Below are 25,612 nucleotides of genomic sequence, written 5' to 3' on the forward strand. Positions count from 1 at the left end.
GCCCCTTTCTCTGGGATGTTCGACACAAATTTGAACCTGGGACTGCCTCCGCGTACCTGAACTCTTGCCTTCGGCTAAGACTATGCCTACCCGCCTCCTCCACAAAGTCTACATCAGCCACAAGGTTAGGATGCTGTTCTTGCCCGGAGAGCCCCCCCAAACTTTATTGGATACTTGAGCCTCTGGAACCCTTTACCTTCACCTTGCCATTTGCTGCCTTCTTAGCCACTTGTTTCTTTACATGGAGCTTACCAAAAGTCGGGGGAGCACTCACCTTTCCTTTGACTTTATCACCCGCCCTACTTACACCTTCCACCAAGCAGTTTTTATCAGCAACCACCTCCGCCTCCGTTGCAGCGCCTCCGTCCTCCGACGACACCGTCCTCTCCGCAGAGTGAAAAAACGAGCTACGGAACGCTGGGCACTGACCGGCTACGGTGCTTGTTCTGCCCCGCCGCTGGTTACCCAGAAGAGGCCGCGAGCCGCCGCTCTGCGGCCGCGCCTCAGCTCCACGGCTGCACGTAACCAGCGAGGCAGTGAAGGATAGAGGGGCTGGAGGGGCTGCAAACCCGTACCGGGACACATTGATGGCGTGCTGGTGCAGATGACAGAGTGCGTGGGGAGATGGTCCGGTATCCTGGAATCGAGGAGGGGCCTGCAATCAAGCTTATCGAAACCTCCGACCTAACATCACGAAAGAGAAATGTGGTAAGAGTGGGAGTGAGGGCGCGGACACAGACGTGCGCACCGCCTAGCCTGCGGCCACAATGTTTGTTGTATGCTGCAAACCTGCCTTAAGACCCTTCATGTGGTGCAGTATGTGTAAAAATACAGTCTTTTCACTTTATTAAGCAAATGGATAGGGCAGAAGACTGTTCTGTTCACCTGAATGAATTACTTGATGCTCTAAGATTGCTTGTTCTGGTACTGAATGCATTAATTGATGCTCTAAGAGTACTGGGTCTGTGCACTAAAATGGATTCAGATGCCCTGAGATTACTTGCCATGCTTACTAGAACAAATTAATTGATGCCCTGAGATTATCTGCAAATGAAATTACTGTGGTCGTGAGACCTTCTGTTCTGGTATTGAAATAAATTCATCCGTCATGCCTTGCATTAGATAAAAGATCTTGTTTTACCAAACAACCTGGTGTGGTGTCCTTCATTGTTATTATCCTTTATTGTGTGCGCATGACTGAGTCCGGGTGAGTGAGTGCTGCACAACCGCTTTACACATTGCTTTACACATTGCCTTCGGGTACCTTCCTACCTCGCGCCAAGCTACCACGTCGGAATTGGTGACCACAGTTCTAACACTGCCTAATGCAGATATCTAGATTTCCACAGATCTCCTGGTTGCTTACAGTGACACTGGTTAAACATCTCATTGTTACCTCTGTGTCACTGTAATAAGGCAGAAAGAGAAGCACAGAGAGAGTTTTGAGCCAACTTCATAGGTGTGTACTCTATGTTGCCTGAACTATTGAAATGTCCAAACGGCTGGGTTTTAGTCTCCGGGGGGCAGGAGTGATTGTTTCCTTGTGGGAGTTCCCCATCACCATACGCTATCGCTACAAAAACTCTTGAGAAGAAAATCTCACAAGCCAAAGACATATTTTTTTACTTTTAGTGGCATTTTACTGTAGGGAATTTCTTGACAATTAAAGCTCAGAATTTCAGCTGGATGTCAGTGCATTATTGATAAAGCTGTACTTACATGTTAATATTGATCGTCAGGTTGTTTACGGTGAATGGCAGTCTATATTCCACATCTTTCTGTATTTCAGCAAGTCTGCAGAACAGAAAAAACATTATCACTTTCAGGATTGGTCAAAGAAATACTAAGAACATTTATTTAGAAACGCATATTTTGTACACTATAAGAGCATCTCTCATTATACAACATAAGGTGACAGCTTATTCCTTAAATTAGAACACAAAGTAAGAGTTCTTACAACAGAGAAGACTGAAGTAAAGTCCCCCAATGCTGAAATCATTTCAGAGGCAGACATTATCCAACAAGATCTGACTCATATCTAGGTAAAGTGAACCTGAAAAACGTATGCTGGTCAAAATGATTGCATAAAAGAAGATGAACATTTATTGAGCTCTTGACCTTCTGCTGTGATGTAATATCCTTGCATGCTGACATCCTCGTACATTTTAATGTGTGTAATAAGCTAGCTAAAGGTGTTTACGAGCCGTTGATGCAGGTTCCATCAGCTGCCACTCTACTCACCTTATGTAATACATTCCTTCATTACCTTACGTTGCCGTTTCCTTGCATCTTAACAGTGTACAGAAGGGATTTAACCCATGTACACAGTAAACGATAAATGTTTACTGTAAGAGAAGGGCGACAGAGCTATACTTCACTCCAGAAACAGAAAACGGTGCATGCAGCAGTAAAAGCGATACGACAATGCATCGGGCTGTGAAGGCAACAGATGCAACTGGAATGAAGCAGTAGCCATTACCATGCGTCTCATAACTCATCTCCATTAAAAAAAAGAGGTTAGTGCTTTATGCTTGACTTAATGCTAACACTGGCGTGTAAAATAGTGCTGTGTAACTGGAAGAGTTGTGAGAAAATCTCATTCAAGAAATGGGAAGAATGGCTAACTTTAAGGGGTGCGGATAATATCGCCTTAAATACTTCCCCTTAGAAACCTAGGCACAGGAAGATATGGAAAACACTTGACTCTGCATCTAAGGTCTTTAAACCCACATAATTTACCAACCTCAGAAATATAGTCTCGCTTAACCGTGGTCCCTTTCAGTTAGTAGTAATAGTATTATTGCTTCTTCTCTCTCTTGACTTTTTCCATGCTGAAAAGAGGATACGGATATTTAACACAACTATCTACGCTAGGATACACACATGTCTTTCTTTCTTCTTTAACAAGGTCTGGCTGGATAAAATTGGCCTACGAATCATCGCTCACTACGTTAACATGTGACCTATGGTACACTACTATGCAACTGTTAAGCCATTGATGTGCTTCTGTACTTCTACCACTCTGTTCTGCATCTTTTATTTATTTTGTGTCTGAAAAAACCAATAAAGCTTTTGAAATAAAAAAAAAAGGGTAGTGTAACACACTGGGTTATCTTCCACACAACTAGATCCTAATTCAACAAAGAACCTGGCTGTAATTATTTTCAAGTTTTGGCTGCAAATATTGTTTCAGACTTGCAAGATCCAAAGATATCTATATTGTGCTTAAGGTAATTATTAATTTGTCCAGAATGAGGGTTAGTGAAAGGTAAAAGTAAAAAAAGCAAGATACACAAGAGGCGTACCAAGAAAATAAAGCATGGAAGTGAAAACAAGCATTGGCATAGCCAGTAGGTCTCGCCTTTGGGACCTTTTAAGTGTTTGGTCACATCTGCTGCCTAATCGGTCACACAATTTTAGCAGAGGCAGCAAGAGTGCTTGGTGAGTGAGAATGGTTAGAAGCAGCTGCTTTAGAGCCGAGCATGCTGCAATCATAAGCATCCCTGTGTGTGGGTGAGATCCAGATTATGGTTATTTGCTCAAATCACAATGGTAAGCCTGTGCCTTAAAATGAAACGCCAAGCAAAATAAAATTACCCTTGAACTTAGTGGTGATCGAGTCTACCAATGCACCAGATCTTAAGGTAAAAAGGGTAACTTATAAGGGAATAAGGTAAGCGCAAGGTGCCTGGATGCTTTTCTTGTACTTTCGGCAGTAAACAGGAGGTGGGGGGGAGTGAAGACGGCACGGACAACGGGAGGGGGGCAGGAAACAACGAGAGAGGGGGGTGAGAGTAAAGACGGCATGGACAATAGGAAGGGGGGCAGGAAGAAATTTAACAATTACAACGGGAGGGGAGGGATTAGAAAGCAGATATTTAAACTTAAAAAACCATGAAAATGGGCGCCGTGCGAGGCAACGCGGCGTCCGAACATACCCATAAAATAAACATGAAACAGGGAGCCATGCGAGGCAGCGTGATGCCCGAACAGACCCCCCAAAAAAAACATAAAACCGGGCGCCTGGTGGAAGGTAAATGTTACTTTTTGTCGAAAACCATTGCTAGGCACTGCTCTCCATGTGTGGCCTATTTAGAGCGCGTGCTCTGCTCCCCGCATGCCACTATAAAATGTTTCCGCAATAGATCATTTACAGGCGGCACTGTAGTGACATGGTATTAATTCAGACTAAAGTACAGCGCCAGGGGAGACCTCGAAGAATCGCTCAAGCAGGTCCAACTATCATTGGCAAACTGGACTTCCTGTTTACTGGCGAACTCACTCCGAACAGGATTCATAGCCTGGGAGGCAGCGCGGAGCCCGAACACTCATATAAAACAAGCAAAAGAGAAAGCACAACGCGTTGTGTGTAACCTGACCCACGAGGAATGCGCGCTGCTGCTCGCTCCCGAGAACAAAAGGATGTGGGAGTGAAAATTAAAAAAAAAAAAGAGGTGGGACATGCGCCCACCTTTAGCCATTTGCATGCTTTCATTATTGAAAGACACACGCAAAAGCCAATCCTATGTGTGGGAGGAGTCAGACCTCCACGGAGTAAACACAAGAAGCCTCGCAGAGCAGCGCATGCGCGCTGGCTCAGGCGCTACCTAAAAAGGAAAAGTTATGGGGAATGATGGGAGAGAATGGAAAAGAAAATATGAAAGAAGATAAAAAGGGAGAAGGCATCTAACGAAACCTGGTAACATTTCTTGTCTGTAACCTAAACAGTGGTTACTCCATTGTCATAGTTGGAACTTTCGTCCGAGACCAACATGCTTGTATAAACCATTAACAAAGTAGTCCACTCTTATTCCTTGACCTCCTGAGCCTAAAAAAAAAGAAAAGCAAAACAAAAACAAATACAGCGCTGCTGTTGCTGCATTGTACTATTCCGCTAGCTGACACCAGCGGCAGCGGTCACAGGTAAGAGCGATTAGGTGGGATGGGGGTTGGGTAAGTCAACATACGACAGGAGAGGTAAAAGTTTACAAAATAAAACCACTTAACTTGCGCTCGCCGCATCACTGAGTCAGGGATGCAGCGAGCAAAAGGTAAGTGGTTTAATTTTTTTTAAATTTCATTTTACTTCTCCCGTCGTATGTCGACTTATCCGATCCCCACCCACCCGCCCCTCTTACATGTGCCGGCCGCTACTGGCTGACACTGCTCCTACTGGTGCAACATGCCCCCAGTGTGGTGAGCTCATACACAAAAGAATTACTTACCTACAGCTAAAACTGTTTACACCATTTATCATGGTATCCTGAATCACAGATGAAAACCTAACAGTTGAAACCCTTAACAATGGAGCAAAGTTAAAATCAGGCCAACATTTTCAAGCAAATTTGACTCTGCAATTAATTTCTAAGAATGACCCCTTCTGAACAAAAACATAAGGAAATGTTTTGAAATTAAATAGCTTGTACATAACAAATATCAGCAAATATTTGGCCTTTCTTTGTTGTAGCCGATGGGAGTCTTGTTATTAAATGGAAGACATATTTGGTGAATGCTCTGCTATTTGCGCAATAGAGATCTTTAAATCTTGTTTAAGTTTGGAATATTACTTATAGTCCATTAGGGTCTCTGCTAACGCGTGTCCGGTGCTGGGTAAGAGGTCTAATTTATTTGGACAGAGGCGAGCACCCCAGATGCAATTCTAGGTCAGGACCGGAGGTTCCGATTATGCTCCTCCTTCTTTACTTTTTTCAGACAAGCAGCCAATGAAATTAAGTTTCTACATTTCCCAGGACTCCTTTACAATCACCTGAATAACCTTAGACACCCAGTCCTATATAACCCTCTTGCATCATACCAGCTTCCCCTTTCTGTGCTGCTTGGCAGCCAGTTAAGCACATTCCTCATGTTTGCATATGGATGCTTATTGCCTAATTTACTTTCATTGCATACTTTGCATATAGCATCAATCAATCAATCAATCATGGAATTTGTAAAGCGTGTTACTTACCCGAAGGGTCTCAAGGCGCTGGGGGGGTCGGAGGGGGGGGAAACGCTACTGCTCGAAGAGCCAGGTCTTGAGTTGTTTCCTGAAGGCAAGATGGTTCTGGGTCAGTCGTAGGTGGGTGGGGAGGGAGTTCCAAGTCTTGGCCGCCAGGTAGGAGAATGATCTTCCTACGGCGGTGGTCTTGCGAATGGGTGGGACGGTGGCGAGGGCGAGGCTGGCGGAGCGGAGCTGGCGGGTGGGTGCGTGGAAAGTGAGGCGGTTGTTGAGGTAAGTGGGTCCCATGCCGTGGAGAGCCTTGTGTGCATGGGTGAGGAGTCTGAACGTGATCCTCTTGCTGATGGGGAACCAGTGCAGGTCTTTCAACTGGGGGGAGATGTGGCTGAAGCGGGGGGTGTCCAGGATAAGTCATGCCGAGGCATTCTGTATGCGCTGGAGTCTTTTATGTAGTTTGGCTGTGGTTCCAGCGTAGAGGGTGTTTCCTTCCTGGAGGTTGGTTCTGGCGGTGGCGGGGTCGTTGGTGAGGGAGAGGATCAGCTGGGTGTCGTTGGCATAGGAGATGATGTTGAGGTTGTGTTGGCGTGCGATGGGGCTCATGTAGACGTTGAAGAGGGTGGGGCTGAGAGAAGATCCTTGCGGGACGCCGCAGATAACTTCGGTGGCCGTGGACCAGAACGGGGGGAGGCGGACTCTGTGTTCTGCCGGCGAGGAACGAGATGATCCATTCCAAGGCCTTACCTTGGATTCCGATGTTGCTGAGGCGCTGTATTAGGGTGCGGTGGCAAACGGTGTCGAAGGCTGCTGAGAGGTCCAGGAGGATGAGGGCCGCCGTCTCCCCTTTGTCGAGCAGGGACCTGATGTCGTCGGTGGCTGCTATGAGGGCGGTCTCTGTGCTGTGGTTTGCTCGGAAGCCGGACTGCGAGGTGTCGAGGGATCCGTTGGTCTCGAGGAAGGCGGAGAGTTGCTTGTTGACGGTCTTCTCGATGACATTGGCCGGAAAAGGGAGGAGAGAAATGGGGCGGAAGTTTTGAGGTCCGTGGGGTCCGCGATGGGTTTCTTCAGGAGGGCGCTGAGCTCGGCGTGTTTCCAGCTCTCCGGGAAGGTGGCGACTGCGAAGGAGCTGTTGATGATGTCCCGGAGTTGGGGTGCGATGATGGAGTTGGCTTTGTTGAAGATGTGGTGTGGGCAGGGGTCTGTTGGTGAGCCGGAATGGATGTTGTTCATCGTGTGGGTGATGTCTTCAGTGCTGACCGTGGTCCAGGTGCGGAGGGTGGTGGTGGGGGGCGCCTGGTCGGTGGTAGGGTGCGTGGTCTGTGCGCCGAAGCTGTTGTGTATGTCTGCGATCTTACGGTGGAAGAACGAGGCGAGTGAGTCGCAGAGGTCCTGCGAGGGTGTGATGTCGTTGTTGCAGGCGCTGGGGCTGGAGAGCTCTTTGACAGTGCTGAAGAGTTCCTTGCTGTTGTGGGAGTTGTTGTCCAAGCGTTCTTTGAATGCGGTCCTTTTGGTGGTACGGATCAGCTGGTGGTGTTCGTGGGTGGCGTTCTTGAGGGCTGTCATGTTTTCAGTTGTCTGCTCGTGACGCCAGGCTTTCTCGAGGGTGCGGCAGGTTTTCTTGGAGATAATGAGGTCGTCGGTGAACCAAGGGGCTTTCCTGCTGCCGTGTCTGCTGGGGGGGTTCTTCAGTGGTGCGAGGGCATCAGCGCAGTTTGTGAGCCACTGTGTGAGGTTGCGGGCTGCTTCGTTGGGGTCCGTTGTGATGGTAGGGGGGTTCTGGCTAAGGCAGGTGGTGAGCTGGTCAGCGGTGATCTTGCTCCATCTTCTGCGGGGAACCTGTTGAGGTTGGTGGTGGGTCGTGGTTCTCCTGAAGTTGAAGTGGACGCAGCTGTGGTCTGTCCAGTGTAGTTCGGTGGAGTGGCTGATGGAGATGTGCTTGCTGGAGGTGAAGATGGGGTCAAGCGTGTGGCCGGCGTAGTGGGTGGGGGTGTTCACCAGCTGCTTGAGTCCGACGTTGGCGAGGTTGTCCAGCAGGGTGGCGGAGTTGCTGTCGTTGTTGTTCTCCAGGTGGAAGTTGAGGTCTCCTAGGAGGATGTAGTCTGTGGAGGTGAGGGCATGCGGGCTGACGAGGTCTGCGATGGCTTCGCTGAATTGTGTGCGTGGTCCTGGGGGTCTGTATACAAGGGTACCTCTGAGGGTGGTTTTGGGGTCAGTGTGTATCTGGAAGTGAAGGTGTTCGGCGGCGGCGAAGGAGTCGTTGGAGTTGGTCGTGATTCGGATAGTGTCTGTGGACGATGGCGATGCCTCCTCCGGTTTGGTTGACGCGGTCTTTCCGGGCGATTTTGTAGCCATCCGGGATGGCTATGGCGATGTCGGGAGCAGAGGAGGCGTTCATCCATGTTTGTGAGGAAGGCGACGTCTGGTGAAGTTGTGTCGAGGAGGTTCCAGAGTTCGACGGCGTGCCTGTGGATGGAGCGGGTGTTGAGCAGGATGCACTTGAGGTGATTGTTGCTGGAGCCTGTCTTAGCGGGTGCGGTGCAGGAGCAGGTGCAGGTGACGTGGCAGGCATGACAGGTGAAGGCTCCGTGAGTGTGTTTCGGGGTGGCTTGGTAGCAGGCTGGCAGTCGGCCGGAGTTGAGTGCGCGGAGGGTGGCGGCGTATCTGACGGGTTGGCTGGCTTCGGCGCGGACCTGGTGATCTGGCGCTGGGCGCGGTCCAGGCGTGGACGGGCGTAGACGGGCTTGCCTTTAGCGCGCCATCGGCGTGGCCGCTGCGCGTACACGCGGTCCCCGCCATATATGGCGAAGTGGGAGGGAGGAGCAGCTGGGAGGCGGGAGCGGGGCGGTGAATGGGGATCGGGGAAGAGGAAGGGGGCGGGCCGCAGGGGATCAGCGGCGGGGAGCGGGGGAGACAAGGGCGGGAAAAAACGGAGGAGGAGTGGCGAGGGGGCAAGCCAGAGGGCGGGAAAAACGAACGGAGGAGCAGCGAGGGGGCAAGCCTGAGGGTGGAGGCCCTAGAGGCAGCGGCAGCACGCGGAGCGGGAAGGAGAGGCTGTGTCAGAGGCAGCAGCGGTGACCAGTGCACATGGGGGCCGTGCGGTAGGTGGAGCGACCGGGTTAAGGGTCACTGCTATTGCATGTTTTTATGTTATTACACCTTATTGCAAGGGAACGTTTTTCCTCCCGACAGGGCATCTTTTTGCCCTGGTCTTTATTGTGGTGTGGGAGATGGAGAGTGAGGCCATGCGGCTGACAGTCGCATGGCCTTCTTTCTAGCACGATGTTTGTCAGCCAACGTGCATGCGTGACAGCCAAAACTTTGCCTTAGGTGATTAGATGGCTTAGACTGAACGCAGGGAGACGTGTCCGAGTCTCTCGTCTCTCTGCCCTAAGGAGTGTGACTCCCCATTTACGCCCTGTGTCTTCAGATTCACCACAGGGTTGAAAAATATTCATAGGCTCAGCCTAGAGTTTCTTTTGCAGGTCCTCCCTCCACTTTCAAATTTATGCAATAGCCCTCGTGGCTTGGTTGGCCTGTTATTGGGTTTTGAATCACTGCTCCCTGATTATTCCTAGAGGTTTAGGTTTTTTTCAGTCCTCTGATTTTTTTTTTTTTACAGAGTTTTATATAGCGCGAACTTGACCCGAATCGGGTATCGGAGCGCTTTACATAGCACCAGTTGCGTTACGTGAGGACACATTCATTTTTGTTAGGCACGGGGAGATTAAGTGATTTGCCTAGAATCACAGGATTTTCAGCATCATTGCCGAGACTGAAACCCAGTTCCCCAGATTCGAGGTCGACCGCCCTAGCCGTTAGGCCAACTCCTCTCCCCTCCACTTTTGGTCTTTTTTCCTCCGGAGACATCTATTGCTCTGCGCTGCATACATTTGGAACATGGCTCAGTAATATGAAGAGGAGTTTTATTATGATGACCCTCCTGGGTCTTTGAAGCAAGACCTTGTGGACACACTCAATGCTGGGGTGCAGTATTCAGTGAACAATGCCCTAGCAAGAGACACTGATCCCCTAAGGCGACACCTGTGTGGATACACAGAGCAGCAGGTTTGTCTGCCTACCCCTCTATACAAGCACAGTGGTCAGTCGTACTCCTAAGAGAAGGCCAGTGTGAAAACCCCCAGGGGCCCCCACGTCACTGATTTTGAAAGATTGGCCAGCTCATTGGCAAAGGATCATGATTACAGCGCTTCCACACACTCCGCTCCTAATCCAAAGCAAAATGAGGATTCTGGTTCTTCTTCCTCCTGGAGTTCTGATCACAAGGACGAACCGAGTCCTACCAAGCGAAAACGCAAGTTGTGTCACGTTGACCCCTCTCCGCAAGCTAAGTTACTTACCTTTGAGCCGAAATTGTCCACCCAAAGTCCACTATATGGATGCCTCCACAGGAGGTGGTGGAATATGTCCAGTCGCATATCTGTCATGTCTTTGACAAGGATGTAAGGGCTTGGTTATGCGCCGAATGTCCCAGACCTGATCTGATCTTCCAGGCAAGGTTACTGATACTTCGGAGGTAGATCCTGCACTCGTTACTTACTTCAATAAGTACTCTAAATATCCAATGTAGGGTATCAATAGGGCTTGGCGCTCTTGCCAGGACAAGCTTTTAGACATGTCCGGGCCCCTAACAAAGATTCTAGAGCTAGGTTACAGGGCTAAGGAGTCTGCAATGTGCATTGATCCTGATGAGCAGGTCGGCTGGGCACAAAGGGCAATATGCCAATTAGGTAATGTAAACTGTCATTTCCAGTGAACGGCGGAGATCCATCCTCCTTAAGCTAGATCTGAAGCTCACTGAGCTTGCATCTTCTGAGTCTGGTCCAGTAGCACAGGGTATGCTGTTTGGTCAGCTTTTCTCAAGGAACTGTCCAAGTTTGTGGCAACAATTAGTAAGCTGGATAAAGCACAGGGGCCTCTTCGCAAAGTCTTCCATTCACTTTTTGGAAGGGCCAGGTGCTTCAGTGGTTGAGCGTTCTGCTGTGGCTACCACCAAGGCCTAAGAGAGGTTTCTACCAGCAAACCAGAGGGGGCTACCAAGATTCCTCCACTAATTCCACCTTCTACCTCTCTTGCACCCAAAGCTAACAAATATTGTCTCCAGGGAGGATGCTATAGAGTATCACAGGGCTCTTCCCAAGAGTTTGGGGCAACAGGTGAGGTTAATTCCATTTTCCGATGTGTTACTGGGGGGGAAGGATCCAGTACTTCCTATACAACTGGCAAGCTCTTATGCAAGATGCGTGGGTTCTAGAGATCGTTCAGGGCTACAGGCTGGAATTCTACAGATCCCCGTGACAGGTTCACATCGCAACACCCCGATGTCCTTTTCCCAACGAGAGAAGCAAGATTTTAGCTCCTGAGAGGTTCGAAGTCTCCTAGACAACAGCACCATCGAAGTGTACGCCCCTCATCCCAACGGGTTTCTCAGCTGCATCCTCTTGTTGGAGAAAAATGGGAGTGGTTTTCGTCTGGTCTTAAATCGCAAAGATTTCAATAGTTGGATTGTGTATCGCCATTTCAAAAGGGAGGAAATCTTTCTCCGAAGGGATATTCTTAAAAAATTAGATTGGATGGTTCAGCTAGATTTAAAAGACGCTTACCTCTCCATTCCCATTTTTCCGCCCCACAGACATTTTCTTCAGTTCCTTTGGCAGGCTCAGTGTAACAAGTTCAAGGTCCTTCCCTTTGGCCTCTGCTCCGCCCCATGATGCTATACGAATTCCTGAGAGCACGAGATGTGCCTCTAATGATCTATTTAGGTGACATCATTATCATGGCCTAATGTCTGTAGTTAGCTCTTACACGCTTGGATTGGACATCGTGAACGCTCAGAAATTGGTTCAGACTCCTTCCCAGTGCATAATGTTTCTGGGATTTCAGGTGGACTCTCTCCTTTGCTAGCTGATACTCCCTCCCCAAAAGGTCCAGAGCATCAAGAGAAAGAATTGACATCTACTCTGAGCATTCACACTGTATCCTGTTGATCGCTCGTATTGTGAGCCTGTCAGCCTCATCGATTCAGGCCACTTTTCCCGGGCCCCTAAATTATTGAGGCTAAAGATTCGAAATCTCCGAAAAGGCCTCCGCTATGTACAACAGATTCTCCTTTCGGAGGAAGCAAGGTCTTAGATGTTATGGTGGTTTGATCACATGCAGGCCTCGAATGACAGAGCGATTTTTGGCTCAACACCAGAAATTGTGATTGGGTCCGATACCAGCTGTTGTGTCTGGGAAGCTCATTTCGGTGCTGTTGCGACCAGAGGTCGCTGGTCTCAGGAGGAACTGACCCTCGATATTAACTGCTTGGAACTCCTGGCAGGTTCATTTGTGATTCACAGCCTTTACCCGGAGAGGTCAGATTGTTGCATACTTCTTTGTGTGGGCAATATCTTGGCGGCTCATTATGTGAACAATTTAGGCGGAATGAGATCCCGCATTCTGGCAGAAATCTCCAAGGATTTTTGACATTTTTGCCTCCAACATCAGTAATGGTGGAGTATCTTGCAAGGCAGAGCAATGCTGTTGCGAACGGGAAGTTCTGTCACCTTTGGGATTTCAGCGACTGGAGACTCCATCCACGAGTATTCCATGCACTAAATCGCCTGTGGGGTCCTATCTAGTGGACCTCTTTGCATCTCGACTCAACTACCAACTTCTGACTTTTTTCAGCTGGCGTCCAGATCAATAAGCCCAAGTCATGGATTCTTTTCTTCAGGACTGGACGCCCAGCCTGTGCTATGCTTTCCCCTCATTTCCAATGTTCCCCAGGGTTTTGACACAATTGCACCACCAACGAGCGGAGCTGGTGACTCCATTTTGGAGAGCGAAATCATGGTTTCCGGTTCTTTTGGAGTTGGCCTGTGCCTGTCTAATTCGGATTCCATTCTGCTCGAATCTCCTTCTGGATCCAGGGGGGTTCTCCTCATCCGTTGATATTGTTTGGACACCTCTCTCTAGTAGCCTGGAGAATTTCAGGGACAGATGGAGTATCCCAGGAATTTTGCAGGAGGCTAATGCCTTCATCAGTCAAGCTTAGTCCTTGGGGACTCACAAACGATACTCTTCCGCTAGGAAATGCTGAAGTGGCCGGTGCCATGAGTGGAGTGCAGATCCCATTGGAGGGGATTCAAGTTTGGTCATAAATGTCTTATCTTCTCTGGCATCCAAGGGTTTGGGATATAGGTTTGTTAATAAGTCTGGCATTTCGGCAGGTCATTTGCCTGTTGATAGTAAACCGGTGGGTGAAAACCCAATAGTGTGTAAATTGTCAGGCCCCCTCTTCCTAAACATTCTGTTTTTGGGGACGTTAATGTAGTCCTGTGATTTTTGGAGTCTTGGGCGGACAATAAATATCTATTGAGAAAGCAATTGTCAGCCAAATTGGCTATGCTCTTATGTCTCATATCTTGTAATAGACTGTCTGACGTACAGGCTTTGGATCCCAGAAGGAGGATTTTTTCGCCTGAATATGTTACTTTCTCGATACACCAATGTAATTTCTCATCGATGTCCTATTCAGCCTTTCCAGATAATCCTTAACTTCGAGCTGTGAAATGTTTAAAAGCTTATGAGGTGAGCATTGCTGAATTTCATACTGATATGAGGGGACAATTGTTGATTGCTTTGCAGGAGTCTTTTTGCCCAGTGGTCTCGGCCACTCTTCCACGATGGGTGAGATGGCTTATGTGTGAAGCAGGTATTGTTACCTCCATGTTTGGCGCTCACTCTACTTGAGGGGCGATGGCTTCCAAGTCATTTGTTTTGGGTTCTAGTTTAGCTGACATTCCTAAGGCAGGTGATTGGTCAGCGACATCTACGTTGAAGTCATTTTACTGTAAACCTAATGTTGATGTTTCTTCGATGGTAGCTCAGCTTTAAACAAGTATAATCGGAGCATTCTGACCCGACATAGAGTCCAAACTTTTCCTTCATTCATGACAAGAATTTTCAATTCTATTAGAGACACTGAGGCAAGGATTATCCCACCCATTGCTTTACATGTATCTGCATATGGTTGATTCCTTATTGCCGATTGTGTTGGAAGCTATATATTTCCATTGTTCTCCCCCCCCGATGACACTGTACTGGTTATGTTATGTCTTTAGTGAGGCCAGTGTTTACGGCTTTGATGTTTTACTTCCTTGTTAGGAATGGGGGACAAGGTATAATGGAGTTGACAGTGTTCGGAAGCTGTGGAAATTCCCTGATTGTTTCAGAGTCCGTTTCCGGTGGAGGCTTTCCTGAGGTTTCACAGTAGACAGTCAGGTTCCGCTGGACCAGGTTTCGATCCATGCTCCTGTTGGGGCAGGTGGTGATGTTCAATGTTGTTTGATGTTCTGTTGTTACGGGGTCTCGAACTTTGATTGTGTCCTGACGTTGCTGGGTTACAGACTGTTTATCCGTTCCTTGGACTGGTGCAAAGAAAGAGGAAGCTGGGATGATGCAAGATGGTTATATAGGGCTTGGACACCATGTTTGATAAGGTGGCTGTAATGGAGTCATGGAAAATGTAAGAATTTTGAAACTGTCAATTTCATTGGCTGCTGTTTTGAAGAAGTGAAGATAGAGAAGCATACTCCTCGACTCCGTATGCTTAATAGAATTGAAATTCTTGTCATGAATGTTGGGAAATGTTGAATTCCTGTGAATAATCTCTAAACGGAAGACCAAGCCTCATACTGAAGGCAGTGCCCTTTTGAAACCTCTATTGAAGTCAAGATTTTTTGTATTATCTAGCGGGCGAAGTCGTGTTTCCAATGTTGGCAAACTTTCACACATAATTACTTTGGTGTGCCGTTTTAAAATCCATTCAAGTTTTTCAATCAAGATTTTGGATCAGATTGCATACACTTTATTGGTTAACAAACAACATCAGCATGGTTTAGATGTATTTCAGAGTTGAAATACATACAGTGCACAACGGGGTAATTGTGCTGTAGCAAGAGACGTATATAAAAATGAGACGTTAAACAACCAAATGTTCATTGTCAAGTACATACTATTTTATTATTGATCAAGAAATGTGTTGTCATGGCTAGCATCCAAGGTTTTAGTGCACCACCTTTTTCTAACAAAAAGCAGGAGAAAAAAAAAAAGTAGAGACATTGGTAGAGGGACTTTAGTAATTATTTATTAGCCATTGACGGGGAAAAATACTCTGCACAGAAAAATTTGTATAGAAGGCTAGAACGTATTTGGAGGACATCTTATGATGCGGAGGCCAAATGCACATATAAGATAGCTCTGAAATCTTATCATAGAGCTATTATCAGAGCTTACAAAGAGTTTATCTCCTCCTCTGTTGCCAATGCAGCCAACAAACCTCAGTACCTTTTCAAAATGGGGAATTCTTTCCTTTCTCAGAGTGCTCTAAAGAACTCTAAACCTTCCGTAGATATATGTGAGGAGCTTTCAGAGTTTTTCCATAACAAGATTCGAGTTATCTATTACCAGTTCCCCAGGAATTCGGAAACCATGCCTGGTATGGAGGTCAAATCTTCCTCTGGGCCAGTTTTTTCAAATGTCAGTCCTATATCTCTGGAGGACTCTCTACTAGAACTGGCTAAATGCAAGTCTGGTTCTCCTTTGGACCAATGGGCACCCGAGATTCTTAAAAAGGTGTCCTACATGGTGCACCCCATCCTGAATAATCTGATGAATTCTTGCATTGATTCAGCCCTAGCTCCTAAGTGTTGGAAAAAAGCCCTTCTGCTTTCGTTACTCAAAAAACCCAATGCGGACCCCAAGATCTTAAGCAACTATAGACAGATTTCTCTTCTGATGGTTATGGCTAAAATGTTGGATACTTCTGAATAAAGAAGGATCAAATGTTTTTGAGTCAAACCGTCTTTTTACACAACTCCCAATCTGGCTTTAGGGCTGGATATAGCACCAAGTCGGCTCTGCTAGAAGTATCGGAATATATAAGAGAATCTTGATCAAAACTCTGCGGCCATGGTGGTGCTCCAAGACTTATCTTCAGCTTTCAACATGGTCTCTCATGAGATTCTTCTGGGCAGGCTTTGGGACTTAGGAATACAAAGGTCAGGCTCTCTTGTGGTTTAAGTCTTTCTTGGAGGACAGGACACAATCTGCAGTGTTATCTCCTTTTTCCTTTTAGGCAAAACCTCTGGAGAGTGGAGTGGCACAAGGATCCACCTTAACTCACACTTTTAATATTTACTTGGAGCTGCTAGTCAGCCTCGCTGAAACTAGAGGTATACATATTTAAGAAAGCAAATTATGGCCTACTCTGAATCTCTCTCTAGAGATCAAGCAATCAAAGGCTACTTCAAGCTCCTCAGGTGAGCAAAGCAAGGAGAGGAGGTAGATCGTTTGATTTCATAATTGCTGGGCACTGGAACGTCCTTCCAATCAGCCTTAGGTTTGCTCCCTCTGAAGTGATTTTTAGGAAAAATCTGAATTCTTCTTTTCAACTCTGCAGTCTATTTTTTGTTTTTTTGACCTAGGCTGCTACAATGGCATGGTTCTTCAGAGGCAGCTGTACGCTCTATTAAATGTTTTGCATTGCACAAAAGAACTTTGCTATACTTTACCAATGTCTAAGAAGTGGGTGTTAAAACATATCTGATCATCTGCCCGAGTTACAGCACAAAAATGAAACCACTATTTTGGATGTACAGGAGGAAATTGTGTTACAACTACAAAATCATTTTGTAGCCGAATCGAATATAGTGGTCGAGAGACGGAACATTTTGATGTGCTATTACATGTGACCTGTAGTTCCTATAAACCTATATAGGATCTGCACGTTTAGACAACATAGACTGTGGTATTGGTGTCCAGACTGATCCCAGACACCCCCACCGGGTATGTTAGCCTGTATACCAGCTAGCTCACAGTGCCACTGTAAACTCCTCTAACCAAGGAGAAAATAGTTCTTGGCAGCTATCGAACATGACAAATTTGTCCCATCAGGAATCGTGGAAACAGTGCAATATTTTTCGCTCTGTCACTCGTGCTTACTTTGTCTCCGAGATATACAGAATAAACGGTGGGGACGTTTTCAATAAGTATTTATTGAACCAGCGTCATTCTAGTGTAAAATAGGTGTGCTGAATCAACCTTAAGACAGAAACAGATATAAATGATCATCAGCATCAACAGAGTAAAAGGATGGTAGATTACTTCCATAGAGCTAAAACAAAGAATACAGGCAGGTATATAAATACAAGACAGTAATAGTGCGTGCTCCTAGGATTCGACCCTAACTAGATGTACCTAAGTGTACCTAGCATGTATGTAGGTGTAGAGCCAAGAATCCCTCTAGGATAAAGTGAACTCCATTACCTGAAGTGAGAGACTGTGGAACCCAGTCTTGGTCTTGAGATGGACACCCCGCGAGGGATGTCAGACCACTGCGAGCTGGAGTGTCTGCATGCAGGAGCCTCAGTGTCTTGCGTCAAGTGTGTCAGCATGGAAGTCCTTTTTCTCCTCCCCCTGCCTCAGGAAAGATATGGTGTTTATATACCCAAAGAGGTACCCTCAGGGGATCTACCTTGCTGTGTCATGTCGGACTAGGATGATGGAAGGAATGACCCTTATACATAGTTATTATGCAGGGGATGGTATTCCTGCTGAGATTACAAGAATCCTCATGCATAATGAATGAGGCTAGTTTTTCGGAGAAAACCACACTTCCTGTAAAGAGTACCGTAACTAGGTAAAAGGTCAGTACCAAGAACCCTTATGTAGTGTAATGGCAGGGGAAATATACGTGAAAGGTTTGATTACTACCTCAGCCTATATTGGGGGTACCTGTATAAAACATGACACATTAATATGAGTCTATAGAGCAGTATGTCGCAGCAAAATACATTTTGCCTTCTGCCTGCGAATGTGAGAACTTAGTTTATCAATGATAAGGGGTCAGACTGTGTGTCACTGTTATATAAAAAAAAAAAGTGCAGGAGCGGATACTGCCATGTAGAAATTCAATGAAGGCGCACACTGCGTCCATTTCAAAATGAAATGAAGTCTATGTAGTTTTCCAGAGTAGTGACACCAAGTGTACCGTAACTTTGCAAATGTTGTCACTGACAAGACAAGAAACAAAGGGTCTGGTGTGATAAGAGAGGTGTTGAGAAAATTTGATCACAGATTGCGCACTGATTTTTTTTATGATGATCCCTGATTTTCTGATGTGATCTATGTACTAATAAGTCACATTCCAAAAACTCCAATCACATTTTGATTGACAAACACACACAGGGATGGTAGCTTGCAAGGAGCAGCATACTACTATCCATGCGTTTGCATTCTCAAATGATACACTTTCTTTTTGAAGCAACCCATGTTCTACAAAGTAAATCGGTGCTAGGGGCAATGGTCCCAAATGCACATACTCCTCTCTGCAAATCTGTTACTACCTCTTTCAAGATGTTGGTAACTGATCAATGGTCAACACACGCAAATGCAGTTGCAAACCATTGATAAATACAACTGTGACTTGCAATTAGGAGGGAACACCCCATCTATGCCCCCTCTTAACTGCCACTCTGAATGGATTGCTATACTCATTTTGCAAGTCGGAAAACCTTTCCTGACTTGTAAAATGATTTCAGTAAACAGAAAATGAAAGCCATTTGGCGGTGGTAAACACTGTGATTTTGCAAAGTGTACAGTTTGTGATCACAAAATGGTACTGTACATTGGACCAAATAGCGCTATGAGACCTCAGGGTGATATATGTGCTCAACAAATACATAACAGAAGTCTAAAGGGAGAAAGAACAAGAAAACCTGTTAAAAAACGAACATGCTAAACTAGTCAGAAGAGTGCAGTAAATGCAGTTTCATTCATTGTTTAAGTAGTCCATAGATACATTTGTGCTAGAGCAGTGATGCTCCAAGTACGGCTCTGCTGACTTTCACATGTGGCCCCCTGCTGAATGACTGCACTGAGCATTAACTTTCAGAAAGACGTGGGGGGGGGGGGGGGGGGGGGGGGAGGAGAGGGGGAGTGGAGCGTGTCTTAGCCGGGTGCAAGATGGCCGCACTTTAAGTGGGCTCTGCGGCGGCTCTCTGTGCCTGGGCTGGGCAACGGGGGCGGCGCGCCCCCGGCGACTCCCTGCCGCTCTTAACCCCAGTCTGGCGTGTCCTCCCGGTTTCCTCCGTGGGGCTTGGCTGAGCGACTGGTGCTCTAGATCCTCACTGTAGCCTCAACCTGCCTGATCTCTGCCCCGACACCTCGGCCCCCGCACGGTCACATCTGCTCCTGCATCTTTGGGCTGCCTGGGTCTGGGCCCAATCTTGCCACAATCACTGGCTGGTGCTTACTCCTGTACTGGACCCTGCAGCCAACTTTGCTCCTGGTGCCTCCGGACATCTGGCCCTGCTCCTTCATGGCGTTGGCTGTCTTTCCAGGACTCCTGTGTGGGCGCTGGGGGTGCGCTTGACACCCTGCGGGCCTCCCTGTTTGTCATTGCTACGTGGGTGCTCCTCGCCACCTCGACTGGCTGGCGTCGGCCCTGTGCTGGCAGCCCCCTGCACCTCTGGGATCCCCGCGGCGACGCCTCCGCAGTCTGTGCCTTCGGACCATGCTGGCCGCTACCTAAGGTCTACACCGCTGGCCCTGTTTCTTTTGACGCGGGCTGGCGCCCCTGCAGGCCCTGCGTTGACATCGCGCCACCTCTCCTGCTGCCTTTAATTTTACTTCGGTCCTCCTGGTCGTTTGCGGCACCCCAGGCCGGACTGGAATGCCCTTGTTGGGGCCCCGCCACCGACTGCCTTTGCCATTCCACCATTCTGCTAGTTTAGTGCACACACCCTACGTCAAGTCCTGCCACTTCTCTGTTGCCCCTGCGGACCTTAGTGACTACCCGCACCTGCCCGCTTACATTGGTGGTGCTTCTTGAGACTCCTGCATCACCCTTGCAGTCGGCCCTGCTGCTGTTCATCTGTGACTCGCCTGTAGCAGCGACTATCTCCCACTTCCTCGGCTGTTGCCTCTCCCACGTGCTCTGGCAGTTTCTCCCACCTACATCCGCCGGCTATGGGGAGGACTGATCCTAAGCAGCCCAAGATCGCCTTCGACCAGCGTCGCCCGACGTGCCGGGATGGCGCCAGCTCTGATGGTAGTGACCCCGCTGCCATCACGGAGACGGTCCCCGAACATGAAGATGATCTGAAGGCAATTATGCTTGACGTCAAGTCCACGGTCACTGGTATTGCGGCCCAACTTGATCAGCTTTCTGCCCGTCTGGACTTAGTCAAGGCCTGAGTCGACTCCAATGACGCTCGTCTTCTGCATGTCGAAACTAGGGTCTCTGATGCAGAGGATACCGCCACTCAAGATCGCCAAAAAGTGTTACAGTTGGATAAAGTACTTGACCTCATTCGGAATAAAAATGAAGACTTGGAAGCGTGCTCCCGCAGGAGCACCCTACGCATCACAGGAGTGCCCGAATCCACCAATATCTCCCGTATGGACAGCTCATCAGAGAACTCTTTGGCTACTTCCTCTCCCCCGTCTTCATTGTCGAGCGGGCGCACCACTCCCTCGGCCCTCGCGCCGGCCCTGGTCTGCCAGCCCGTTCCATCATCGCCAAAATCCTGAACTTCAGAGACCACGATGCCATTCTCCGGGCGGCCAGAGAGAAAGGCGAAATCCGCCACCAAGATGACTCTCTCTCGTTTTATGACGACTACACCATCGCGGTCCAGGCGGCCCGCCGCGAATTCCTCACGGCGAAGCGGATCCTCCAAAAGCACGAAGTCCCCTACTCACTGGCTTATCCTGCAAAACTGCGAGTCTGGCAGGGTTCTAAAACGCTTGTCTTCCCGGATCCTAAAGAGGCCCTTGCCTTTGCAAAGAAACTTTACAGGTCCCATCGCTCTTCACCTGCTAACTCTCAGACCACTGCAGCTGACCATCTCAGTGACAATGATTGAATGGTTATGTACTAATACTTGATGACTGATTGCAATTTCTGTAGTTTCGGTGCTGCTCGACGCCAGCTATCTCTGTTGTTTTGGTCCCCCTGGTCATGCCGTTCTAGGCCCAAGATTTGGGGCTTTTGTTCATTTGCCATTTGGTATCTCCTGATTGTTGTCTGTTATGCTTCAGGGCTTGGCCACCCTGCCTTCACGGCAGGCGTGTATGCAGAGCGACGCCATGCCTCCATGGGATAATTCGCTAGCTTGACATTGTCTCTTCCCTTCCCAGTTGAGGGTTCTTGGGGTGGGTGGTATCTCAGCCTGTTTGAGGGGTTGGAGTGGGTTGGGGGGGATAGGGTTTTTGGGATTGCTTCTAGGGGTGGGAGGGATGGGTGGTCGGGCGGGGGGTGTTGGGGGACTGTTGACCCCGATTGGGGCTTTGTTGTTTATTTCTGTACTTCTTTATGTCATTTTCTCCTTCAGGACAAGTCATTCTTATTTTGGATGTGTGTCTAATGCACACAATGGGCTCAGTGCTATGCTTTTTATTTGCGCGTCAATAGTCTGCCTCCCAGCTGAGAGTTCCGTGGAGATTACTATTTTTCCACCCTCATGTGAGGCTGTTTGTATTTAGGATTTGGTCATCACTTGGCACCCCTACGGCATTGCCTTTACTTTTCCACCAGTCGTGGCAGCACCACCAGTATTTACACGCACCATTTTTCTCTCCCTTCGGCTTGTGTTTCACCGTCCTCCCGGACGCAACACTATGACGGACACTGTCTTATGGACTTAGAACATCCGGGGCTTAACGACAACCGTAAGGCGCGGCTGCTCCACGCCCACCTTATCCATCATAAGGTGGACATATGTTTCCTGCAGGAAACCCATCTCATGCCCGCCACGTCCTCTAGGCTCCTCTCTCGCCACTGGGGCGAAATTCACCCCTCCCATTATTCTAACTATTCCCGGGGGGTGTCCATCCTATTACGTAATGGGCTCCCTTGGCACACTTCACAGGTAGTTGTCGACCCTGGGGGACGCTTTGTGACTCTTCACGGTACACTCCACGCCCAGTCCTTGACACTTGCTGCTCTGTACGGGCCTAATTGGGACGACCCTGATTTCTTCGCACAAGTTTGGCAAGACATCTCAGCTCTTGGCCCTGCTGCTCTCCTCTGGAGGTGGGGGGGGGGGGGGGAGGGGCTGAACGGGGGGGAGATTTTAATATAACACTGTCTTCTTCCCTTGATCGGTCCGGCCCCCACACCCTTCTCCACACGCCACTGATCTCGTTAGCTCCATCATTGCTGATAACTCCCCATACGACGCATAGCGTCACACTCGCCCAGACACATGTGAGGGTGCCTGTGTCACTGGCTCCCGTGGCTGCTGGTCACACTTGGACCTCTGGATTACTACCCCGGACGCTCTTGCCTGGCTCACCTCCGTTGACCACATGGCGCGCACCCTTTCCGACCATGCTCCAGTTTGCTTATGCCTGCGCCTTCCTCACTCCCCCTGCAATGCTTTCTTTCGGCGGCTCCACTCTAACGCTCTTCGGGACTCGGTATTCTGCGATGAAATACAGATCGCAATCACAAAATTCTTCGAGCTAAACGTGGGTTCTGTGGATTCCTCGTCTATGCTATGGGAGAGTTTTAAAGTCATTATCCATGGTGAGTGCATTTCTACACAGTCCGGCATACTCTGTTCCATCCGCGGCACTCTAGACAAATTAGAAAGGGAGATCAAGAATCTCAATGCCTCTCATGCTTAGGACCCGGACCCTGATAAGCTTGCCCAGATCCGGGGGAAACTGACTGATTTCGCCGAGGAGGCTAAAAGAACTTGCTTTTCTCGGCAGAGAGGCTCGGGCGCGTTGTTTCGGCGAGGGTGATCGCCCAGGAAAAACCCTGGCTAACCTTCGCCCGAACAACTTCACCCAATGACATCAAAGAGCGTTTCATTTCGTTCTATACACAACTTTACACGGCCGGCTCAGTGCCTTCGCATGAGGACCTTGATCAATATTTTGACACCCTCCAACTGTTATGGCTCGGTAATCCCCACCGGGAGTTCCTTGACAAGCCTTTCTCCAAAGAAGAGATACTAGCTGCGATTAATGGTATGCTCGGTGACAAGGCTCCTGGCCTGAATGTCCTTTTACAAGGCCTTTGCCCCCACTTTGGCTCCCCATTTAGCTCTCATGTATAATGAGTCCTTTGAGACGGGCCAGTTCCCCTCATCGCTTCGCGAGGCCTTACTCACTCTTCTCCTGAAGCCGGACAAGGCACCTGAACTGTGGGACTCTTATCGCCCTCTGTCACTTATAAACACGGACAATAACATTTTTGCGAAACTGCTAGCTGCGCGCCTTCTTCCCCTCAAGCCGCTCATTGCCCGCCTGAATCAGTCCGGCCACCTCACGTAATCTTCGGACCATTTTCTCCGTTACCCACCAAATGAACCCAGCGCTCCCGGCAGTGGCGGCTTTGCTAGATGCTACTAAAGCCTTCGACACTTTAGAGTGGCCTTTCCTGTTCTATCTTCTCCCCCGCTTGGGCTTCAGTCCCATCTTCATACGCAAAGTGTCGCTCCTTTATACCCTTCCCACCACCCGTCTTCGGATCAATTGCCAAATCTCCGTTCCCATTTCCATCGAGCACGGCACACGGCAAGGGTGCCCATTGTCACCAATGCTATTCGCCATCGCAATGGAGCCTCTGGCGGCCCGACTGCGGCAGCACCACACCCAGTGAGGCATCGGATTTGCGGCTCGTGCCCTACTGGTTTCTATGTACGCAAACGATGTCACCCTCTACGTCCCCAACCCTCAGGAGAACCTCAGCCCTCTGGTTCACGAGGTGATACGCTTGGGCGGCTACTCCGGCATCCAGGTGAACTGGAACAAGTCTGTACTGTTTCCTCTCACTGATGCCACGGTGCCCTTCGATCTGGATTATCCCTTTGTGTGGGCGACTGAGCCCACCAGGTATCTTGGGATATGGCCGAGTAGGGACGTCAATGAACTCTGGAGGGCCAACTTTGGCCGCGCGGTGGACTGGTTGGAGTCCAAAATTCCCCTCTGGAATCGTTTGCCACTCTCTCTGGCCGGTCGCATAGCCGTTGCTAAGATGGTGGTGAAGTTTCTGAAGTTTCTATATTTATTCGTCAATATCCCTATCCCCCTCACCGCTCATTTTTTTCGTAAACTTCGCTCTTTGGTGTTCTCTCTGATCTGGGCCGGCCGGCAACCCAGGATTACTTATAATATCTTGATCCCTCCCCCCCCCCCAAGTCGTGCGGGGGTCTTGGCGCCCCTGATTTTAAACCATATGCCCTCAGTGCCCAGGCCAGTTTCCTTCACTTCTGGCTTCATCCCACCCAATTTCAGCCTCACGTTGCAGACCTCGCCGCTCCATGGCCGCTCACTACAGCCTTGTTTGCCCCGGCGAGGCCTCAACGTGCTGAGATTGAGACGGTTGAGACCCTACGATGGCCTTCGGAAATTCTCAGGTCCGGACATGCTTTCTGCGGCTGCAATGCCCATCGCTCATCACCCGGGTTTTCTCCCTCTACAATCTTCAGTGATGGTGAAGCACGCCACTCGTCTTGGGCTCTCCACTGTGTCCGATCTCTACCCTGGGAACACATTTTATACACTCGCTGCTGACTCTGGCCCTATGGACACTTTGCTTTATCAACTCCGGGCGGTCTGTAAGAAGCTTTACCCCACGTTTCCCCAGGGTCTCCAAAATCTACGCTCTTACACTGGCGGCTTCTTCCATCTCCACTGACAGGGCACACGTAGCGTGGGAGGAGGACCTAGGTATCGAAATCACCCAGGCTAATTGGCTGTATTGCTGCGCTCAGATTAAAGCCTCTCCCCTAACTACCGGTTACGACTTATCCACTTTAAGTACCTACACAGGCTCTATCGGACCCCGGCGCGCCTGCACAAGGTGGGACTCATTGCCAATGACAGATGCCTGCGCTGCTCTGCGCGTGACTTCTCCCACCTCGCCTGGTTGTGCCCCAAGGTTTCCGCTTACTGGCTTGAGGTCTGTGCTGTAATTTCTGAGATCACATCCTCTCTGGTCCAACCCGATCCTCTGCTTTGCCTTTTAGGCTTCATCAAACTATGTCCAGACGCCTCTCGCAGGCTAATTGCAATGCTACTTGTCCTCGCGCAGCGCAGGGTTTCAATATGTTGGCGGCGCAGGCCTGCGCCGAAGGTGGCCCTTTGGCTGGAGTATGCCTCTCGTTGCCATAATCTTCTGTCCGAATTCTGGGACCAAATGGCTGCTAGATACCGCCCACTTGATATTTGGGGACCGCTTGTTTCCTACCTCCTCAGTCGCAATTCCCAGGACCCGGCGACCTCTCCCGCGCTCCCCGCCAGCACTCCGCCCACGGCAGCCGCCGGTGAAGGTCAATGAGTCTCCTCCACACTGCTCCCCCGTCCCCCTGGATTTTCAGTGTCTCCCTCCTTTTTTATTGTTCTGTATCGTATTTCTTATGGTGCTCCCTTCTTACTGTTCTGGTGTTTTCCTGAGGCTGTTCATTTATATTTTTTTTGTGGTAAATGTATGTGATGACCTTCACTGCTTTAAGTAATATTGAAGTGCGTATTATTGTGTCATAGTGCACCTTTGTAACATTGCTGTGCTTAATCCACAATAAAGGTTTTTTGAAAATCAAAAAAAAAAAAACTTTCAGAAAGACGTTAAATAAA

The 25,612-nt window shown here is 48.7% G+C and overlaps 1 protein-coding gene across 2 annotated transcripts in view; it reads right to left on the bottom strand.

The window, feature by feature from the left end:
- The window catches only part of VPS37A (VPS37A subunit of ESCRT-I), a 431,421-nt gene that overhangs the window by 276,566 nt on the left and 129,243 nt on the right, over positions 1-25,612 (bottom strand). For both annotated transcript variants that reach the window (XM_085642012.1, XM_085642013.1), the window contains exon 2: positions 1,720-1,794. In XM_085642012.1, the coding sequence (XP_085498138.1) occupies positions 1,720-1,794 (75 nt within the window). The remainder of the gene's footprint in view (positions 1-1,719; positions 1,795-25,612) is intronic.

Source organism: Triturus cristatus, chromosome 2_2, assembly GCF_964204655.1.
Source record: "Triturus cristatus chromosome 2_2, aTriCri1.1, whole genome shotgun sequence".
Taxonomy (NCBI): Eukaryota; Metazoa; Chordata; class Amphibia; order Caudata; family Salamandridae; genus Triturus; species Triturus cristatus.